Source organism: Crinia signifera, chromosome 6 (assembly GCF_055691185.1).
Source record: "Crinia signifera chromosome 6, ASM5569118v1, whole genome shotgun sequence".
Classification (NCBI taxonomy): domain Eukaryota; kingdom Metazoa; phylum Chordata; class Amphibia; order Anura; family Myobatrachidae; genus Crinia; species Crinia signifera.
The window spans coordinates 294,491,656-294,517,209 of record NC_139222.1 but is presented as its reverse complement, the minus strand read 5'-3'; the positions used below and the strand labels follow the sequence as shown (position 1 = coordinate 294,517,209).

The 25,554-nt window shown below is 58.0% G+C and overlaps 1 protein-coding gene across 1 annotated transcript in view; it reads right to left on the bottom strand.

The window, feature by feature from the left end:
• SHTN1 (shootin 1) overlaps positions 1 to 25,554 on the bottom strand; it is a 370,192-nt gene that overhangs the window by 82,745 nt on the left and 261,893 nt on the right. Inside the window, exons 12-13 of the mRNA XM_083149946.1 lie at positions 21,055 to 21,161; positions 252 to 314 (exon numbers count right to left, since the gene is read on the bottom strand). Coding sequence (XP_083006072.1) covers positions 252 to 314; positions 21,055 to 21,161 — 170 coding nt within the window. The remainder of the gene's footprint in view (positions 1 to 251; positions 315 to 21,054; positions 21,162 to 25,554) is intronic.

Genomic DNA, 25,554 nt, shown 5'->3' with positions numbered 1-25,554 from the left:
GTGTTCCCCGTATCTCTACTGACCCTCTGTGTGTTCTCCCGTGCCCCTGCTGCACCCCATGCCCCTACCCCTGTATCTCTGCAGCACCCCTATGCCCCTACCCCCATAGCTCTCCCGTGTCCCAGCAGCACCCCCGTGTCTCCACACTCCATCACCCCACACACAGCAGATGGGGCTGTAATCAGAGCGTTACAGTGATTGTATATGGTTCAGTCACAGGTCACACAATGCATGCAATGCACGGGTCTTACTTTAGCATTCTCATCCCGGCCAGCTGGTGGCGCTGTTCTCAAAGGAGGCTCCTCAGGAGCAATCTAGTCACAAAAAAATTTGCACTGGAGTTAAACATTTCACACATCACTAAAGAATAGGACAGCATCTAGGGTGGTACATCTGATCTCTCACACTGGAAAACATTTCCTATCAATGTCCAATTACATGTGGGTACATTTCCTCACTGTGTCATCACAGAACAAAGATTATTTGGGATTTGTAACCTGTCGGGGGCGAGATGTGGAGAGAGGAGACAGCAGCCTGATTTCGACCCAATGCAGATATAGAACAGCTGTAATATACAGAGACTGAATCAGCGGGAGGAGAGGTGGTGTCTAGAGCTGTGCTTATCAGTGGGCACTACCGCTGGAGGCACGGGAACGTGCGACGCACACACCATATACGGGGAACTGCGCGGGAACGTGCGACGCACACACCATATACGGGGAACTGCGCGGGAACGTGCGACGCACACACCATATACGGGGAACTGCGCGGGAACGTGGGACGCACACACCATATACGGGGGACTGTGAGGGATCGTGGGACGCACACACCATATACGGGGGACTGTGCGGGAACGTGCGTCGCACACACCATATACGGGGGACTGCGCGGGAACGTGGGACGCACACACCATATACGGGGGACTGTGAGGGAACGTGGGACGCACACACCATATACGGGGAACTGCGCGGGAACGTGCGACGCACACACCATATACGGGGGACTGCGCGGGAACGTGGGACGCACACACCATATACGGGGGACTGCGCGGGAACGTGGGACCTACACACCATATACGGGGGACTGTGCGGGAACGTGGGACGCACACACCATATACGGGGAACTGTGCGGGAACGTGCGACGCACACACCATATACGGGGAACTGCGCGGGAACGTGCGACGCACACACCATATACGGGGGACTGCGCGGGAACGTGGGACGCACACACCATATACGGGGGACTGCGCGGGAACGTGGGACCTACACACCATATACGGGGGACTGTGCGGGAACGTGGGACGCACACACCATATACGGGGGACTGTGCGGGAACGTGGGACGCACACACCATATACGGGGGACTGCGCGGGAACGTGGGACCTACACACCATATACGGGGGACTGTGCGGGAACGTGGGACGCACACACCATATACGGGGAACTGTGCGGGAACGTGCGACGCACACACCATATACGGGGAACTGCGCGGGAACGTGCGACGCACACACCATATACGGGGGACTGCGCGGGAACGTGGGACGCACACACCATATACGGGGGACTGTGAGGGATCGTGGGACGCACACACCATATACGGGGGACTGTGCGGGAACGTGCGACGCACACACCATATACGGGGGACTGCGCGGGAACGTGGGACGCACACACCATATACGGGGGACTGTGAGGGAACGTGGGACGCACACACCATATACGGGGAACTGCGCGGGAACGTGCGACGCACACACCATATACGGGGGACTGCGCGGGAACGTGGGACGCACACACCATATACGGGGGACTGCGCGGGAACGTGGGACCTACACACCATATACGGGGGACTGTGCGGGAACGTGGGACGCACACACCATATACGGGGAACTGTGCGGGAACGTGCGACGCACACACCATATACGGGGAACTGCGCGGGAACGTGCGACGCACACACCATATACGGGGGACTGCGCGGGAACGTGGGACGCACACACCATATACGGGGGACTGCGCGGGAACGTGGGACCTACACACCATATACGGGGGACTGTGCGGGAACGTGGGACGCACACACCATATACGGGGGACTGTGCGGGAACGTGGGACGCACACACCATATACGGGGGACTGCGCGGGAACGTGGGACCTACATACCATATACGGGGGACTGTGCGGGAACGTGGGACCTACACACCATATACGGGGGACTGCGCGGGAACGTGGGACGCACACACCATATACGGGGGACTGCGCGGGAACGTGGGACCTACACACCATATACAGGGGACTGTGCGGGAACGTGGGACGCACACACCATATACGGGGAACTGCGCGGGAACGTGCGACGCACACACCATATACGGGGGACTGCGCGGGAACGTGGGACGCACACACCATATACGGGGGACTGCGCGGGAACGTGGGACCTACACACCATATACGGGGGACTGTGCGGGAACGTGGGACGCACACACCATATACGGGGAACTGCGCGGGAACGTGGGACGCACACAACATATACGGGGGACTGTGCGGGAACGTGGGACGCACACACCATATACGGGGAACTGTGCGGGAACGTGGGACGCACACACCATATACGGGGAACTGCGCGGGAACGTGGGACCTACACACCATATACGGGGGACTGTGCGGGAACGTGGGACGCACACAAAATATACGGGGGACTGTGCGGGAACGTGGAACGCACACACCATATACGGGGAACTGCGCGGGAACGTGGGACGCACACACCATATACGGGGGACTGTACGGGAACGTGGGACGCACACACCATATACAGGGAACTGTGCGGGAATGTGGGACCTACACACCATATACGGGGGACTGTGCGGGAACGTGGGACCTACACACCATATACGGGGGACTGTGCGGGAACGTGGGAAGCACACACCATATACGGGGGACTGTGCGGGATCGTGGGACGCACACACCATATACGGGGAACTGCGCGGGAACGTGGGACGCACACACCATATACGGGGAACTGCGCGGGAACGTGGGACGCACACACCATATACGGGGGACTGCGCGGGAACGTGGGTCGCACACACCATATACGGGGGACTGCGCGGGAACGTGGGACGCACACAACATATACGGGGAACTGCGCGGGAACGTGGGACGCACACACCATATACGGGGGACTGTGAGGGATCGTGGGACGCACACACCATATACGGGGAACTGCGCGGGAACGTGGGACGCACACACCATATACGGGGGACTGCGCGGGAACGTGGGACGCACACACCATATACGGGGAACTGCGCGGGAACGTGGGACGCACACAACATATACGGGGAACTGCGCGGGAACGTGGGACGCACACACCATATACGGGGGACTGTGAGGGATCGTGGGACGCACACACCATATACGGGAAACTGCGCGGGAACGTGGGACGCACACACCATATACGGGGGACTGTGCGGGATCGTGGGACGCACACACCATATACGGGGGACTGTGCGGGAACGTGGGAAGCACACACCATATACGGGGGACTGTGCGGGATCGTGGGACGCACACACCATATACGGGGAACTGCGCGGGAACGTGGGACGCACACACCATATACGGGGGACTGTGCGGGAACGTGGGAAGCACACACCATATATGGGGGACTGTGCGGGATCGTGGGACGCACACACCATATACGGGGGACTGTGCGGGAACGTGGGAAGCACACACCATATACGGGGGACTGTGCGGGATCGTGGGACGCACACACCATATACGGGGAACTGCGCGGGAACGTGGGACGCACACACCATATACGGGGGACTGTGCGGGAACGTGGGACGCACACACCATATACGGGGGACTGTGAGGGATCGTGGGACGCACACACCATATACGGGGAACTGCGCGGGAACGTGGGACGCACACACCATATACGGGGGACTGTGCGGGATCGTGGGACGCACACACCATATACGGGGGACTGTGCGGGAACGTGGGAAGCACACACCATATACGGGGGACTGTGCGGGATCGTGGGACGCACACACCATATACGGGGAACTGCGCGGGAACGTGGGACGCACACACCATATACGGGGGACTGTGAGGGATCGTGGGACGCACACACCATATACGGGGAACTGCGCGGGAACGTGGGACGCACACACCATATACGGGGGACTGTGCGGGATCGTGGGACGCACACACCATATACGGGGGACTGTGCGGGAACGTGGGACGCACACAACATATACGGGAGACTGTGCGGGAATGTGGGACGCACACACCATATACGGGGAACTGCGCAGGAACGTGGAACGCACACACCATATACGGGGGACTGTGCGGGAACGTGGGATGCACACACCATATACAGGGGACTGCGCGGGAACGTGGGACGCACACACCATATACGGGGGACTGCGCGGGAACGTGGAACGCACACACCATATACGGGAGACTGTGCGGGAACGTGGGACGCACACAACATATACGGGAGACTGTGCGGGATCGTGGGACGCACACACCATATACGGGGAACTGCGCGGGAACGTGGGACGCACACACCATATACGGGGAACTGCGCGGGAACGTGGGACGCACACACCATATACGGGGGACTGTGAGGGATCGTGGGACGCACACACCATATACGGGGAACTGCGCGGGAACGTGGGACGCACACACCATATACGGGGGACTGTGCGGGATCGTGGGACGCACACACCATATACGGGGGACTGTGCGGGAACGTGGGAAGCACACACCATATACGGGGGACTGTGCGGGATCGTGGGACGCACACACCATATACGGGGAACTGCGCGGGAACGTGGGACGCACACACCATATACGGGGGACTGTGCGGGAACGTGGGACGCACACACCATATACGGGGGACTGTGAGGGATCGTGGGACGCACACACCATATACGGGGAACTGCGCGGGAACGTGGGACGCACACACCATATACGGGGGACTGTGCGGGATCGTGGGACGCACACACCATATACGGGGGACTGTGCGGGAACGTGGGAAGCACACACCATATACGGGGGACTGTGCGGGATCGTGGGACGCACACACCATATACGGGGAACTGCGCGGGAACGTGGGACGCACACACCATATACGGGGGACTGTGAGGGATCGTGGGACGCACACACCATATACGGGGAACTGCGCGGGAACGTGGGACGCACACACCATATACGGGGGACTGTGCGGGATCGTGGGACGCACACACCATATACGGGGGACTGTGCGGGAACGTGGGACGCACACAACATATACGGGAGACTGTGCGGGAACGTGGGACGCACACACCATATACGGGAGACTGTGCGGGATCGTGGGACCTACACACCATATATGGGGAACTGCGCGGGAACGTGGGACGCACACACCATATACGGGGAACTGTGCGGGATTGTGGGACCTACACACCATATACGGGGGGACTGTGTGGGATCGTGGGACGCACACACCATATAAGGGGGACTGTGCGGGATCGAGGGACCTACACACCATATACGGGGGACTGTGCGGGAACGTGGGACGCACACACCATATAAGGGGGACTGTGCGGGATCGTGGGACCTACACACCATATACGGGGAACTGCACGGGAACGTGGGACGCACACACCATATACGGGGGACTGTGCGGGAACGTGGGAAGCACACACCATATACGGGGGACTGTGCGGGATCGTGGGACCTACACACCATATACGGGGGGACTGTGCGGGAACGTGGGAAGCACACACCATATACGGGGGACTGTGCGGGATCGTGGGACCTACACACCATATACGGGGGGACTGTGCGGGATCGTGGGACGCACACACCATATAAGGGGGACTGTGCGGGATCGTGGGACCTACACACCATATACGGGGGACTGTGCGGGAACGTGGGACGCACACACCATATAAGGGGGACTGTGCGGGATCGTGGGACCTACACACCATATACGGGGAACTGCGCGGGAACGTGGGACGCACACACCATATACGGGGGACTGTGCGGGAACGTGGGAAGCACACACCATATACGGGGGACTGTGCGGGATCGTGGGACCTACACACCATATACGGGGGGACTGTGCGGGATCGTGGGACGCACACACCATATAAGGGGGACTGTGCGGGATCGTGGGACCTACACACCATACACGGGGGACTGCGCGGGATCGTGGGACCCACACACCATATAGGGGAGACTGTGCGGGATCGTGGGACCTACACACCATATACGGGGGACTGTGCGGGTACATAGAACGCACACACCATATACGGGGAACTGCGCGGGAACGTGGGACGCACACAACATATACGGGGGACTGTGCGGGATCGTGGGACGCACACACCATATACGGGGAACTGCGCGGGAACGTGGGACGCACACACCATATACGGGAGACTGTGCGGGAACGTGGGACCTACACACCATATACGGGGGACTGCGCGGGAACGTGGGACGCACACAACATATACGGGAGACTGTGCGGGATCGTGGGACCTACACACCATATAAGGGGGACTGTGCAGGAACGTGGGACGCACACACCATATACGGGGGACTGTGTGGGAACGTGGGACGCACATACCATATACGGGGGGACTGTGTGGGATCGTGGGACGCACACACCATATACGGGAGACTGTGCGGGATCGTGGGACGTACACACCATATACGGGGGACTGTGCGGGATCGTGGGACGCACACACCATATAGGGGGAACTGTGCAGGAACGTGGAATGCACACACCATATACGGGGGACTGTGCGGGATCGTGGGACCTACACACCATATACGGGGGACTGTGCGGGAACGTGGGACGCACACACCATATATGGGGGACTGTGCGGGATCGTGGGACGCACACACCATATACGGGGGACTGTGCAGGATCGTGGGACCTACACACCATATACGGGGGACTGTGCGGGAACGTGGGACGCACACACCATATACGGGGGACTGTGCGGGATCGTGGGACGCACACACCATATACGGGGAACTGCGCGGGAACGTGGGACGCACACACCATATACGGGAGACTGTGCGGGATCGTGGGACCTACACACCATATACGGGGGACTGTGTGGGAACGTGGGACGCACATACCATATACGGGGGGACTGTGTGGGATCGTGGGACGCACACACCATATACGGGAGACTGTGCGGGATCGTGGGACGTACACACCATATACGGGGGACTGTGCGGGATCGTGGGACGCACACACCATATAGGGGGAACTGTGCAGGAACGTAGAATGCACACACCATATACGGGGGACTGTGCAGGATCGTGGGACCTACACACCATATACGGGGGACTGTGCGGGAACGTGGGACGCACACACCATATACGGGGGACTGTGCGGGATCGTGGGACGCACACACCATATACGGGGAACTGCGCGGGAACGTGGGACGCACACACCATATACGGGAGACTGTGCGGGATCGTGGGACCTACACACCATATACGGGGGACTGTGCGGGAACGTGGGAAGCACATACCATATACGGGGGGACTGTGTGGGATCGTGGGACGCACACACCATATACGGGAGACTGTGCGGGATCGTGGGACGTACACACCATATACGGGGGACTGTGCGGGATCGTGGGACGCACACACCATATAGGGGGAACTGTGCAGGAACGTAGAATGCACACACCATATACGGGGGACTGTGCGGGATCGTGGGACCTACACACCATATACGGGGGACTGTGCGGGAACGTGGGACGCACACACCATATACGGGGGACTGTGCGGGATCGTGGGACGCACACACCATATACGGGGAACTGCGCGGGAACGTGGGACGCACACACCATATACGGGAGACTGTGCGGGATCGTGGGACCTACACACCATATACGGGGGACTGTGCGGGAACGTGGGAAGCACACACCATATACGGGGGACTGTGCGGGATCGTGGGACCTACACACCATATACGGGGGACTGCGCGGGAACGTGGGACGCACACAACATATACGGGAGACTGTGCGGGATCGTGGGACCTACACACCATATACGGGGGACTGTGCAGGAACGTGGGACCTACACACCATATATGGGGGACTGTGCGGGATCGTGGGACGCACACACCATATGCGGGGGACTGTGCGGGAACGTGGGACCTACACACCATATACGGGGGGACTGTGCGGGATCGTGGGACGCACACACCATATAAGGGGGACTGTGCGGGATCGTGGGACCTACACACCATATACGGGGGACTGTGCGGGATCGTGGGACCTACACACCATATATGGGGGACTGTGCGGGATCGTGGGACCTACACACCATATATGGGGGACTGTGCGGGAACGTGGGACGCACACAAAATATACGGGGGACTGTGCGGGAACGTGGGACGCACACACCATATACCTAGGGACTGTGCGGGAACGTGGGACCTACACACCATATATGGGGGACTGCGCGGGAACGTGGGACCTACACACCATATATGGGGGACTGTGCGGGAACGTGGGACGCACACAACATATATGGGGGACTGCGCGGGAACGTGGGTCGCACACACCATATACGGGGGACTGCACGGGAACGTGGGTCGCACACACCATATATGGGGGACTGCGCGGGAACGTGGGTCACACACACCATATATGGGGGACTGCACGGGAATGTGGGTCCTACACACCATATATGGGGGACTGCACGGGAATGTGGGACCTACACACCATATATGGGGGACTGCGTGGGACCTACACATTATATATGGGGGACTGCACAGGAATGTGGGTCCTACACACCAATATGGGGGACTGCATGGGATTGTGGGACCTACACACCATATATGGGGGACTGCGCGGGAACGTGGGACCTACACACCATATATGGGGGACTGCGTGGGACCTACACACCATATATGGGGGACTGCACTGGAATGTGGGACCCACACACCATATATGGGGGACTGCGCGGAAACGTGGGACCTACACACAATATATGGGGGACTGCGTGGGACCTACACACCATATATGGGGGACTGCGCAGGAACGTGGGACCTACACACCATATATGGGGGACTGCGCGGGTATGTGGGACCTACATACCATATATGGGGAACTGCGCGGGAACATGGGGCCTACACACCATATATGGGGAACTGCGCGAGAATGTGGGACCTACACACCATATATGGGGGACTGCGCGGGAACGTGGGACCTACACACCATATACGGGGGACTGTGCGGGAATGTGGAACCTACACACCATATATGGGGGACTGCACGGGAATGTGGAACCTACACACCATATATGGGGGACTGTGCGGGAACGTGGGACCTACACACCATATATGGGGGACTGTGCGGGAACGTGGGACCTACACACCATATATGGGGAACTGCGCGGGAACATGGGGCCTACACACCATATATGGGGGACTGCGCGGGAACGTGGGACCTACACACCATATATGGGGGACTGCGTGGGACCTACACACCATATATGGGGGACTGCGTGGGACCTACACACCATATATGGGGGACTGCATGGGAACGTGGGACCTACACACCATATATGGGGGACTGCGCGGGAACGTGGGACCTACACACCATATATATGGGGGAATGCGCGGGAACGTGGGACCTACACACCATATATGGGGGACTGTGCGGGAACGTGGGTCGCACACACCATATATGGGGGACTGTGCGGGAACGTGGGTCGCACACACCATATATGGGGGACTGCGCGGGAACGTGGGTCGCACACACCATATACGGGAGACTGCGCGGAAACGTGGGTCGCACACACCATATACGGGGGACTGCACGGGAACGTGGGTCGCACACACCATATATGGGGGACTGCGCGGGAACGTGGGACCTACACACCATATATGGGGGACTGCGCGGGAACGTGGGTCGCACACACCATATACGGGAGACTGCGCGGGAACGTGGGTCGCACACACCATATACGGGGGACTGCACGGGAACGTGGGTCGCACACACCATATATGGGGGAATGCGCGGGAACGTGGGACCTACACACCATATATGGGGGACTGTGCGGGAACGTGGGTCGCACACACCATATATGGGGGACTGCGCGGGAACGTGGGTCGCACACACCATATACGGGAGACTGCGAGGGAACGTGGGTCGCACACACCATATACGGGGGACTGCACGGGAACGTGGGTCGCACACACCATATACGGGAGACTGCGCGGGAACGTGGGTCGCACACACCATATACGGGGGACTGCACGGGAACGTGGGTCGCACACACCATATACGGGGGACTGCGCGGGAACGTGGGACCTACACACCATATATGGGGGACTGCACGGGAATGTGGGTCCTACACACCATATATGGGGGACTGCACGGGAATGTGGGTCCTACACACCATATATGGGGGACTGCATGGGATTGTGGGACCTACACACCATATATGGGGGACTGCGTGGGAACGTGGGACCTACACACCATATATGGGGGACTGCGTGGGACCTACACACCATATATGGGGGACTGCACGGGAATGTGGGACCCACACACCATATATGGGGGACTGCGCGGGAACGTGGGACCTACACACCATATATGGGGGACTGCGTGGGACCTACACATTATATATGGGGGACTGCGCAGGAACGTGGGACCTACACACCATATATGGGGGACTGCGCAGGAACGTGGGACCTACACCATATATGGGGGACTGCGCGGGAACGTGGGACCTACACACCATATATGGGGGACTGCGCGGGTATGTGGGACCTACACACCATATATGGGGGACTGCACGGGAATGTGGGTCCCACACACCATGGACTGCACGGGAACGTGGGACCTACACACCATATATGGGGGACTGCGCGGGTATGTGGGACCTACACACCATATATGGGGGACTGCACGGGAATGTGGGACCTACACACCATATATGGGGGACTGGCGGGAACGTGGGACCTACACACCATATATGGGGGACTGCGCGGGTATGTGGGACCTACACACCATATATGGGGGACTGCACGGGAATGTGGGTCCCACACACCATGGACTGCACGGGAACGTGGGACCTACACACCATATATGGGGGACTGCGCGGGAACGTGGGACCTACACACCATATATAAGGGACTGCATGGGACCTACACATTATATATGGGGGACTGCGTGGGAACGTGGGACCAACACACCATATATAAGGGACTGTGCGGGAACATGGGACCTACACACCATATATGGGGGACTGCGTGGGAACGTGGGACCTACACACCATATATGGGGGACTGCGTGGGAACGTGGGACCCACACACCATATATAAGGGACTGCACGATTATGTGGGTCCCACCCACCATATATAGGGGACTGCGCAGGAACATGGGACCTACACACCATATATGGGGGACTGCGCGAGACTGTGGGTCACACACCCCATATATGGGGGACTGCGTGGGAACGTGGGACCTACACACCATATATGGGGGACTGCGCAGGAACGTGGGACCTACACACCATATATGGGGGACTGCGCAGGAACGTGGGACCTACACACCATATATGGGGGACTGCGCGGGAACATGGGGCCTACACACCATATATGGGGGACTGCGCGGGAACGTGGGACCTACACACCATATATGGGGGACTGCGCGGGAACATGGGGCCTACACACCATATATGGGGGACTGCACAAGACTGTGGGTCACACACCCCATATATGGGGGACTGCGCGGGAACATGGGACCTACACACCATATATGGGGGACTGCGCAGGAACGTGGGACCTACACACCATATATGGGGGACTGCGCAGGAACGTGGGACCTACACACCATATATGGGGGACTGCGCGGGAATGTGGGACATACACACCATATATGGGGGACTGCGCGGGAACATGGGACCTACACACCATATATGGGGGACTGCGTGGGACCTACACACCATATATGGGGGACTGCGCAGGAACGTGGGATCTACACACCATATATGGGGAACTGCGCGGGAACATGGGGCCTACACACCATATATGGGGGACTGCGCGGGAACGTGGGACCTACACACCATATATGGGGGACTGCGTGGGACCTACACACCATATATGGGGGACTGCGTGGGAATGTGGGACATACACACCATATATGGGGGACTGCGCGGGAACATGGGACCTACACACCATATATGGGGGACTGCGTGGGACCTACACACCATATATGGGGGACTGCATGGGACCTACACACCATATATGGGGGACTGCACGGGAACGTGGGACCTACACACCATATATGGGGGACTGCGCGGGAACGTGGGTCGCACACACCATATATGGGGGACTGTGCGGGAACGTGGGTCGCACACATCATATACGGGAGACTGCGCGGGAACGTGGGTCGCACACACCATATATGGGGGACTGCACGGGAATGTGGGTCCTACACACCATATATGGGGGACTGCACGGGAATGTGGGACCTACACACCATATATGGGGGACTGTGCGGGAACGTGGGACCTACACACCATATATGGGGGACTGCACGGGAATGTGGGACCCACACACCATATATGGGGGACTGCGCGGGAACGTGGGACCTACACACAATATATGGGGGACTGCGTGGGACCTACACACCATATATGGGGAACTGCGCGAGAATGTGGGACCTACACACCATATATGGGGGACTGCGCGGGAACGTGGGACCTACACACCATATATGGGGGACTGCGTGGGACCTACACACCATATATGGGGGACTGCGCAGGAACGTGGGACCTACACCATATATGGGGGACTGCGCGGGAACGTGGGACCTACACACCATATATGGGGGACTGCACGGGAATGTGGGACCTACACACCATATATGGGGGACTGTGCGGGAACGTGGGACCTACACACCATATATGGGGGACTGCGCGGGAACGTGGGACCTACACACAATATATGGGGGACTGCGTGGGACCTACACACCATATATGGGGGACTGCACGGGAATGTGGGACCTACACCATATATGGGGGACTGCGCGGGAACGTGGGACCTACACACCATATATGGGGGACTGCACGGGAATGTGGGACCTACACACCATATATGGGGGACTGCGAGGGACCTACACACCATATATGGGGGACTGCGCAGGAACGTGGGACCTACACCATATATGGGGGACTGCGCGGGAACGTGGGACCTACACACCATATATGGGGGACTGCACGGGAATGTGGGACCTACACACCATATATGGGGGACTGTGCGGGAACGTGGGACCTACACACCATATATGGGGGACTGCGCGGGGACATGGGGCCTACACACCATATATGGGGGACTGTGCGGGAACGTGGGGACTACACACCATATATGGGGGACTGCGTGGGACCTACACACCATATATGGGGGACTGTGCGGGAACGTGGGACGCACACAAAATATACGGGGGACTGTGCGGGAACGTGGGACGCACACACCATATATGGGGGACTGCGCGGGAACGTGGGACGCACACAACATATATGGGGGACTGCGCGGGAACGTGGGTCGCACACACCATATACGGGGGACTGCACGGGAACGTGGGTCGCACACACCATATATGGGGGACTGCACGGGAATGTGGGTCCTACACACCATATATGGGGGACTGCACGGGAATGTGGGACCTATACACCATATATGGGGGACTGCGCGGGAACGTGGGACCTACACACCATATATGGGGGACTGTGCGGGAACGTGGGACCTACACACCATATATGGGGGACTGCGTGGGACCTACACACCATATACGGGGGACTGTGCGGGAACGTGGGACGCACACACCATATATGGGGGACTGCGCGGGAACGTGGGACGCACACAACATATATGGGGGACTGCGCGGGAACGTGGGTCGCACACACCATATACGGGGGACTGCGCGGGAACGTGGGACGCACACACCATATACGGGGGACTGTGCGGGAACGTGGGTCACACACACCATATATGGGGGACTGCACGGGAATGTGGGTCCTACACACCATATATGGGGGACTGCACGGGAACGTGGGTCACACACACCATATATGGGGGACTGCATGGGACCTACACATTATATATGGGGGACTGCGTGGGTCCTACACACCAATATGGGGGACTGCATGGGATTGTGGGACCTACACACCATATATGGGGGACTGCGCGGGAACGTGGGACCTACACACCATATATGGGGGACTGCGTGGGACCTACACACCATATATGGGGGACTGCACTGGAATGTGGGACCCACACACCATATATGGGGGACTGCGCGGAAACGTGGGACCTACACACAATATATGGGGGACTGCGTGGGACCTACACACCATATATGGGGAACTGCGCGAGAATGTGGGACCTACACACCATATATGGGGGACTGCGCGGGAACGTGGGACCTACACACCATATATGGGGAACTGCGCGGGAACATGGGGCCTACACACCATATATGGGGGACTGCGTGGGACCTACACACCATATATGGGGGACTGCGTGGGACCTACACACCATATATGGGGTACTGCATGGGAACGTGGGACCTACACACCATATATGGGGGACTGCGCGGGAACGTGGGACCTACACACCATATATATGGGGGAATGCGCGGGAACGTGGGACCTACACACCATATATGGGGGACTGTGCGGGAACGTGGGTCGCACACACCATATATGGGGGACTGTGCGGGAACGTGGGTCGCACACACCATATATGGGGGACTGCGCGGGAACGTGGGTCGCACACACCATATACGGGAGACTGCGCGGGAACGTGGGTCGCACACACCATATACGGGGGACTGCACGGGAATGTGGGTCCTACACACCATATATGGGGGACTGCGCGGGAACGTGGGTCGCACACACCATATACGGGAGACTGCGCGGGAACGTGGGTCACACACACCATATATGGGGGACTGCACGGGAATGTGGGTCCTACACACCATATATGGGGGACTGCATGGGATTGTGGGACCTACACACCATATATGGGGGACTGCGTGGGAACGTGGGACCTACACACCATATATGGGGGACTGCGTGGGACCTACACACCATATATGGGGGACTGCACGGGAATGTGGGACCCACACACCATATATGGGGGACTGCGCGGGAACGTGGGACCTACACACCATATATGGGGGACTGCGTGGGACCTACACACCATATATGGGGGACTGCACGGGAACGTGGGACCTACACACCATATATGGGGGACTGCGTGGGACCTACACATTATATATGGGGGACTGCGCAGGAACGTGGGACCTACACCATATATGGGGGACTGCGCGGGAACGTGGGACCTACACACCATATATGGGGGACTGTGCGGGTATGTGGGACCTACACACCATATATGGGGGACTGGCGGGAACGTGGGACCTACACACCATATATGGGGGACTGCGCGGGTATGTGGGACCTACACACCATACATGGGGAACTGCGCGAGAATGTGGGACCTACACACCATATATGGGGGACTGTGCGGGAACGTGGGACCTACACACCATATATGGGGGACTGCACGGGAATGTGGGTCCCACACACCATATATGGGGGACTGCGCGGGTATGTGGGACCTACACACCATATATGGGGGACTGGCGGGAACGTGGGACCTACACACCATATATGGGGGACTGCGCGGGTATGTGGGACCTACACACCATACATGGGGAACTGCGCGAGAATGTGGGACCTACACACCATATATGGGGGACTGGCGGGAACGTGGGACCTACACACCATATATGGGGGACTGCGCGGGTATGTGGGACCTACACATTATATATGGGGGACTGCGTGGGAACGTGGGACCAACACACCATATATAAGGGACTGCACGGTTACGTGGGTCCCACCCACCATATATGGGGGACTGTGCGGGAACATGGGACCTACAAACCATATATGGGGGACTGCACAAGACTGTGGGTCACACACCCCATATATGGGGGACTGCACAGGAACATGGGACCTACACACCATATATGGGGGACTGCATGGGACCTACACATTATATATGGGGGACTGCACAGGAATGTGGGTCCTACACACCAATATGGGGGACTGCATGGGATTGTGGGACCTACACACCATATATGGGGGACTGCGCGGGAACGTGGGACCTACACACCATATATGGGGGACTGCGTGGGACCTACACACCATATATGGGGGACTGCACAGGAATGTGGGACCCACACACCATATATGGGGGACTGCGCGGAAACGTGGGACCTACACACAATATATGGGGGACTGCGTGGGACCTACACACCATATATGGGGGACTGCGCGGGAACGTGGGACCTACACACCATATATGGGGGACTGCGCGGGAATGTGGGACCTACACACCATATATGGGGAACTGCGCGGGAACATGGGGCCTACACACCATATATGGGGGACTGCGTGGGACCTACACACCATATATGGGGGACTGCGTGGGACCTACACACCATATATGGGGTACTGCATGGGAACGTGGGACCTACACACCATATATGGGGGACTGCGCGGGAACGTGGGACCTACACACCATATATATGGGGGAATGCGCGGGAACGTGGGACCTACACACCATATATGGGGGACTGTGCGGGAACGTGGGTCGCACACACCATATATGGGGGACTGTGCGGGAACGTGGGTCGCACACACCATATATGGGGGACTGCGCGGGAACGTGGGTCGCACACACCATATACGGGAGACTGCGCGGGAACGTGGGTCGCACACACCATATACGGGGGACTGCACGGGAATGTGGGTCCTACACACCATATATGGGGGACTGCGCGGGAACGTGGGTCGCACACACCATATACGGGAGACTGCGCGGGAACGTGGGTCACACACACCATATATGGGGGACTGCACGGGAATGTGGGTCCTACACACCATATATGGGGGACTGCACGGGAATGTGGGACCTACACACCATATATGGGGGACTGCGTGGGAACGTGGGACCTACACACCATATATGGGGGACTGCGTGGGACCTACACACCATATATGGGGGACTGCACGGGAATGTGGGACCCACACACCATATATGGGGGACTGCGCGGGAACGTGGGACCTACACACCATATATGGGGGACTGCGTGGGACCTACACACCATATATGGGGGACTGCACAAGACTGTGGGTCACACACCCCATATATGGGGGACTGCGCAGGAACATGGGACCTACACACCATATATGGGGGACTGCGCAGGAACGTGGGACCTACACACCATATATGGGGGACTGCGCGGGAACATGGGGCCTACACACCATATATGGGGGACTGCGCGGGAACGTGGGACCTACACACCATATATGGGGGACTGCGTGGGACCTACACACCATATATGGGGGACTGCACGGGAACGTGGGACCTACACACCATATATGGGGGACTGCACAGGAACATGGGACCTACACACCATATATGGGGGACTGCACAGGAACATGGGACCTACACACCATATATGGGGGACTGCGCGGGAACGTGGGACCTACACACCATATACGGGGGACTGCGTGGGAACGTGGGACCTACACACCATATATGGGGGACTGCGCGGGAACATGGGGCCTACACACCATATATGGGGGACTGTGCGGGAACGTGGGACCTACACACCATATATGGGGGACTGTGCGGGAACGTGGGACCTACACACCATATATATGGGGGAATGCGTGGGAACGTGGGACCTACACACCATATATGGGGGACTGTGCGGGAACGTGGGACCTACACACCATATATGGGGGACTGCGCGGGAACGTGGGACCTACACACCATATATGGGGGAATGCGCGGGAACGTGGGTCGCACACACCATATATGGGGGACTGTGCGGGAACGTGGGTCGCACACATCATATACGGGAGACTGCGCGGGAACGTGGGTCGCACACACCATATATGGGGGACTGCGCGGGAACGTGGGACCTACACACCATATATGGGGGACTGCGTTGGACATACACACCATATATGGGGGACTGTGCGGGAACGTGGGACCTACACACCATATATAGGGGACTGCGTGGGACCTACACCATATATGGGGGACTGCACGGGAATGTGGGACCCACACACCATATATGGGGGACTGCGCGGGAACGTGGGACCTACACACCATATATGGGGGACTGCACGGGAACATGTGACCTACACACCATATATGGGGGACTGTGTGGGACCCACACATTATATATGGGGGACTGCATGGGACCTACACACCATATATGGGGGACTGCACGGGAACGTGGGACCTACACACCATATATGGGGGACTGCGCCGGAACGTGGGACCTACACACCATATATATGGGGGACTGCGCGGGAACGTGGGACCTACACACCATATATGGGGGACTGCATGGGACCTACACATTATATATGGGGGACTGTGTGGGAACGTGGGACCTACACACCATATAAGGGGACTGGCGGGAACGTGGGACCTACACACCATATATGGGGGACTGGCGGGAACGTGGGTCACACACCCCATATATGGGGGACTGCACAGGAACATGGGACCTACACACCATATATGGGGGACTGTGCGGGAATGTGGGACCTACACACCATATATGGGGGACTGCACAGGAACATGGGACCTACACACCATATATGGGGGACTGCACAGGAACATGGGACCTACACACCATATATGGGGGACTGCGCGGGAACGTGGGACCTACACACCATATACGGGGGACTGCGTGGGAACGTGGGACCTACACACCATATATGGGGGACTGTGCGGGAACGTGGGACCTACACACCATATATGGGGGACTGTGCGGGAACGTGGGACCTACACACCATATATATGGGGGAATGCGTGGGAACGTGGGACCTACACACCATATATGGGGGACTGTGCGGGAACGTGGGACCTACACACCATATATGGGGGACTGCGCGGGAACGTGGGACCTACACACCATATATGGGTGACTGCGTGAGAACGTGGGACCTACACACCATATATGGGGGACTGTGCGGGAACGTGGGACCCACACACCATATATGGGGGACTGCGTGGGAACGTGGGACCTACACACCATATATGGGGGACTGCGCGGGAACGTGGGACCTACACACCATATATGGGGGACTGCGCGGGAACGTGTGACCTACACACCATATATGGGTGACTGCGTGGGAACGTGGGACCTACACACCATATATGGGGGACTGCGTGGGAACGTGGGACCTACACACCATATATGGGGGACTGTGCGGGAACGTGGGACCCACACACCATATATGGGGGACTGCGTGGGAACGTGGGACCCACACACCATATATAAGGGACTGCACGATTATGTGGGTCCCACCCACCATATATGGGGGACTGCGCAGGAACATGGGACCTACACACCATATATGGGGGACTGCGCGAGACTGTGGGTCACACACCCCATATATGGGGGACTGCGCGGGAACATGGGACCTACACACCATATATGGGGGACTGCGCAGGAACGTGGGACCTACACACCATATATGGGGGACTGCGTGGGACCTACACACCATATATGGGGGACTGCGTGGGAACGTGGGACCTACACACCATATATAAGGGACTGCACGATTACGTGGGTCTCACCCACCATATATGGGGGACTCCACCGGAACATGGGACCTACAAACCATATATATGGGGCCTATGCTGGAACATGGGACCTACAAACCATATATGGGGGCTATGCTGGAACATGGGACCTACACCATATATATGGGGCCTATGCTGGAACATGGGACCTACAAACCATATATGGGGGCTATGCTGGAACATGGGACCTACACCATATATGTGGCTATGCTGAACAACATGGGACCCACACCATATATGGGGGGCTATGCTGGAACATGGGACATACACAACATATATGGGGCCTATGCTGGAACATGGGGTCTAAACACCATATATGGGGGCTATGCTGGGACATGGGACCCACACACCATATATGGGGGCTATGCTGGAACTTGGGGTCTAAACACCATACATGGGGGCTATGCTGGAACATGTGGTCTAAACACCATATATGGGGGCTATGCTGGGACATGGGACCCAGACACCATATATGGGGGCTATGCAGGAACATGGGACCTACACACCATATATGGGGGCTATGCTGGAACATGGGGTCTAAACACCATATACAGTATGTTATGTTTTTCATCCTTGCTGGCGGGTCGCCAGAACGTACGCGCTGGCGACCCGCCAGCAGCCTCGCCAGCGAGAAAACTGAGACGCGCGTGCGTCTCACGCGCACGCGCGTCTCAGTCTCCGTCGCTAGCGCGACGGAAACCCTGTCCGTCTCCGCCTCAGGGAGACGGACAGGGTTAGGGGGGGTTAGTGGGGGGTGCGGGCAGTCGGCGGGGACCCCGGGTTACCGCCGGCAAGCCGGCGGGGACCCGGGGAAACATATGGAAGCGCCGTCGGAAGGGGACGCGCGCGCCTCTCGTGCGCGCGCGTCCCCTTCTCACGATCGCCATGGCGCTGGCGGGGGATGGCGGCTGGCGACGCCAGCGCCATCCCCTGCAAAGATGGGAAAAGACCCATCTGTATGGGGGCTATGCTGGGACATGGGACCCACACACCATATATGGGGGCTATGCTGGAACATGGGGTCTAAACACCATATATGGGGGCTATGCTGGGACATGGGACCCACACACCATATATGGGGGCTATGCTGGAACATGGGGTCTACACACCATATATGGGGGCTGTGCTGGAACCTGGGGTCTACACACCATATATGGGGGCTATGCTGGAACATGGGACCCACACCATATATGGGGGCTATGCTGGAACATGGGACCCACACCATATATGGGGACTATGCTGGAACATGGGGTCTACACACCATAAATAGGGGCCATGTACTATATATTGGGGGGGGGGGGGGGGATACAGTAGAAGGATGAGGCTTGGTGCATTTCTACTGTAGTAGATGAAGAAGTTCCTCACCTGAGTCTTTACCCGAACTGTTTGCTGCACTGGCCGGAGGTGGACGCCTTTCTTAATACGGACCATCATCTCCTCCACCGCCTGCTTCTTCAGGTCCACCACATCACCTGCGGCAGAGAGGAAACAGATGTCATGTAGCGCAGTCTGTGCGGAGGACCCTACACTAAGGTAACAGTGTCATGGACAGATCACATTGCCAGAGGGAAGCTGGATGTCTGATGAATTGGTCCCTATGTACAAAGAAGGGGGCTTCCAGACACCCCCAAAAACACCAGAGGTCATCTTCCAGATGGATGGTTGGTACTCTAACAGATGTGCGGATCCATTGACTACTACCTCAGCTTATTACTACTGTATGTCTGGTCTGTACAATAATGAAACCGCGAAAGTGAAGCGCAATCTGGCAAAGTGTCTTTACTCTCATAGAAACCCCGGGCCTCATACAGCCACCAGCAACGCACGGCGCCAAAGTAATAACAATCCGATTGGTAGCCGAGGCGAGACCCCCGGTCCTCATACAGCCACCAGAAACGCACTGCGCCAAAGTCATAACAATCTGATTGGTAGCCGAGGCGAGACCCCTGGGCCTCATACAGCCACCAGCAACGCACGGCGCCAACGTCATAACAATCGGATTGGTAGCCGAGACGAGACCCCCGGTCCTCATACAGCCACCAGAAACGCACAGCGCCAGAGTCATAACAGTCCGATTCGCAGCCGAGGTAAGACCCCCGGGCACATACAGCCACCAGCAACGCATGGCATCAGACTCATGACAATCTGGTAGCCAAGGTGAGACCTCCGGTGCTCATACAGCCACCAGCAACATAAAGCGCCAGAGTCATAACAATCCGATTGGTAGCCGAGGCGAGACCTCCGGGCCTCATACAGCCACCAGAAACGCACGGTGCCAGAGTCATAACAATCCGATTGGTAGCCGAGGTGAGACCTCCGGGCCTCATACAGCCACCAGAAACGCACGGTGCCAGAGTCATAACAATCCGATTGGTAGCCGAGGTGAGACCCCCGGTCCTTATTCAGCCACCAGCAACGCACTGCGCCAAAGTCATAACAATCTGACTGGTAGCCGAGGCGAGACCCCCGGTCCTCATATAGCCACCAGCAACGCACTGCACCAAAGTCATAACAATCCGATTGGTAGCCGAGGTAAGACCCCTGGGCCTCATACAGCCACCAACAACGCATGGCGCCAAAGTAATAACAATCCGACTGGTAGCCGAGGTAAGACCCCCGGTCCTCATACAGCCACCAGAAACGCACTGCGCCAAAGTCATAACAATCCGATTGGTAGCCGAGGCGAGACCCCCGGTCCTCATATAGCCACCAGCAACGCACTGCACCAAAGTCATAACAATCCGATTGGTAGCCGAGGCGAGACCCCCGGTCCTCATACAGCCACCAGCAACGCACGGCGCCAAAGTAATAACAGTCCCATTGGTAGCCGAGGCGAGACCCCCGGTCCTCATACAGCCACCAGCAACGCACGGCGCCAAAGTAATAACAGTCCCATTGGTAGCCGAGGCGAGACCCCCGGTCCTCATACAGCCACCAGCAACGCACGGCACCAAAGTAATAACAGTCCCATTGGTAGCCTAGGCGAGACCCCTGGGCTTCATACTGCCACCAGCAACGCACTGCGCCAAAGTCATAACAATCTGATTGGTAGCCGAGGCGAGACCCCCAGTCATCATACAGCCACCAGCAACGCACTGTGCCAAAGTCATAACAATCTGATTGGTAGCCGAGGCGAGACCCCCGGGCCTCATAAAGCCACCAGCAACGCACGGCGACAAAGTAATAACAATCCGACTGGTAGCCGCGGCGAGACCCCCGGGCCTCATAAAGCCACCAGCAACGCACGGCGCCACAGTCATAACAATCCGATTGGTAGCCGAGGTAAGACCCCCGGGCCTCATACAGCCACCAACAACGCACAGCGCCAAAGTCATAACAATCCGACTGGTAGTCGAGGTAAGACCCCCGGGCCTCATACAGCCACCAGCAACACATGGCGCCAACGTCATAACAATCCGACTGGTAGTCGAGGTAAGACCCCGGTCCTCATACAGCCACCAGCAAAGCACTGCGCCAAAGTCATAACAATCCGATTGGTAGCTGAGGCGAGACCCCTGGTCCTCATACAGCCACCAGCAACGCATGGCGCCAAAGTCATTACAATCCGATTGGTAGCCGAGGCGAGACCCCCGGTCCTCATACAGCCACCAGCAACGCATGGGGCCAACGTCATAACAACCCGATTGGTAGCCGAGGCCAGACCCCCGGGCCTCATACAGCCACCAGCAACGCACTGCGCCAAAGTCATAACAATCCGATTGGTAGCCGAGGCAAGACCCCCGGTCCTCATACAGCCACCAGCAACGCACGGCACCAAAGTAATAACAGTCCCATTGGTAGCCGAGGCGAGACCCCCGGGCTTCCTACAGCCACCAGCAACGCACTGTGCCAAAGTCATAACAATCTGATTGGAAGCCTAGGCGAGACCCCTGGGCTTCATACTGCCACCAGCAACGCACTGCGCCAAAGTCATAACAATCTGATTGGTAGCCGAGGCGAGACCCCCAGTCATCATACAGCCACCAGCAACGCACTGTGCCAAAGTCATAACAATCTGATTGGTAGCCGAGGCGAGACCCCCGGGCCTCATAAAGCCACCAGCAACGCACGGCGACAAAGTAATAACAATCCGACTGGTAGCCGCGGCGAGACCCCCGGGCCTCATAAAGCCACCAGCAACGCACGGCGCCACAGTCATAACAATCCGATTGGTAGCCGAGGTAAGACCCCCGGGCCTCATACAGCCACCAACAACGCACAGCGCCAAAGTCATAACAATCCGACTGGTAGTCGAGGTAAGACCCCCGGGCCTCATACAGCCACCAGCAACACATGGCGCCAACGTCATAACAATCCGACTGGTAGTCGAGGTAAGACCCCCGGTCCTCATACAGCCACCAGCAAAGCACTGCGCCAAAGTCATAACAATCCGATTGGTAGCTGAGGCGAGACCCCTGGTCCTCATACAGCCACCAGCAACGCATGGCGCCAAAGTCATTACAATCCGATTGGTAGCCGAGGCGAGACCCCCGGTCCTCATACAGCCACCAGCAACGCATGGGGCCAACGTCATAACAACCCGATTGGTAGCCGAGGCCAGACCCCCGGGCCTCATACAGCCACCAGCAACGCACTGCGCCAAAGTCATAACAATCCGATTGGTAGCCGAGGCAAGACCCCCGGTCCTCATACAGCCACCAGCAACGCACGGCACCAAAGTAATAACAGTCCCATTGGTAGCCGAGACGAGACCCCCGGGCTTCCTACAGCCACCAGCAACGCACTGTGCCAAAGTCATAACAATCTGATTGGAAGCCTAGGCGAGACCCCTGGGCTTCATACTGCCACCAGCAACGCACTGCGCCAAAGTCATAACAATCTGATTGGTAGCCGAGGCGAGACCCCCAGTCATCATACAGCCACCAGCAACGCACTGTGCCAAAGTCATAACAATCTGATTGGTAGCCGAGGCGAGACCCCCGGGCCTCATAAAGCCACCAGCAACGCACGGCGACAAAGTAATAACAATCCGACTGGTAGCCGCGGCGAGACCCCCGGGCCTCATAAAGCCACCAGCAACGCACGGCGCCACAGTCATAACAATCCGATTGGTAGCCGAGGTAAGACCCCCGGGCCTCATACAGCCACCAACAACGCACAGCGCCAAAGTCATAACAATCCGACTGGTAGTCGAGGTAAGACCCCCGGGCCTCATACAGCCACCAGCAACACATGGCGCCAACGTCATAACAATCCGACTGGTAGTCGAGGTAAGACCCCCGGTCCTCATACAGCCACCAGCAAAGCACTGCGCCAAAGTCATAACAATCCGATTGGTAGCTGAGGCGAGACCCCTGGTCCTCATACAGCCACCAGCAACGCATGGCGCCAAAGTCATTACAATCCGATTGGTAGCCGAGGCGAGACCCCCGGTCCTCATACAGCCACCAGCAACGCATGGGGCCAACGTCATAACAACCCGATTGGTAGCCGAGGCCAGACCCCCGGGCCTCATACAGCCACCAGCAACGCACTGCGCCAAAGTCATAACAATCCGATTGGTAGCCGAGGCGAGACCCCCGGGCCTCATACAGCCACCAGCAACGCATGGGGCCAACGTCATAACAACCCGATTGGTAGCCGAGGCCAGACCCCCGGGCCTCATACAGCCACCAGCAACGCACTGCGCCAAAGTCATAACAATCCGATTGGTAGCCGAGGCAAGACCCCCGGTCCTCATACAGCCACCAGCAACGCACGGCGCCACAGTCATAACAATCCGATTGGTAGCCGAGGCGAGACCCCTGGTCCTCATACAGCCTGTGACGGAACCAGGCCACGCCCCTTTCCGTCATATGTTGTTCTCCCGCCTCTTTCTGCGCTTCAGCAAAGAGAATTGCAAAA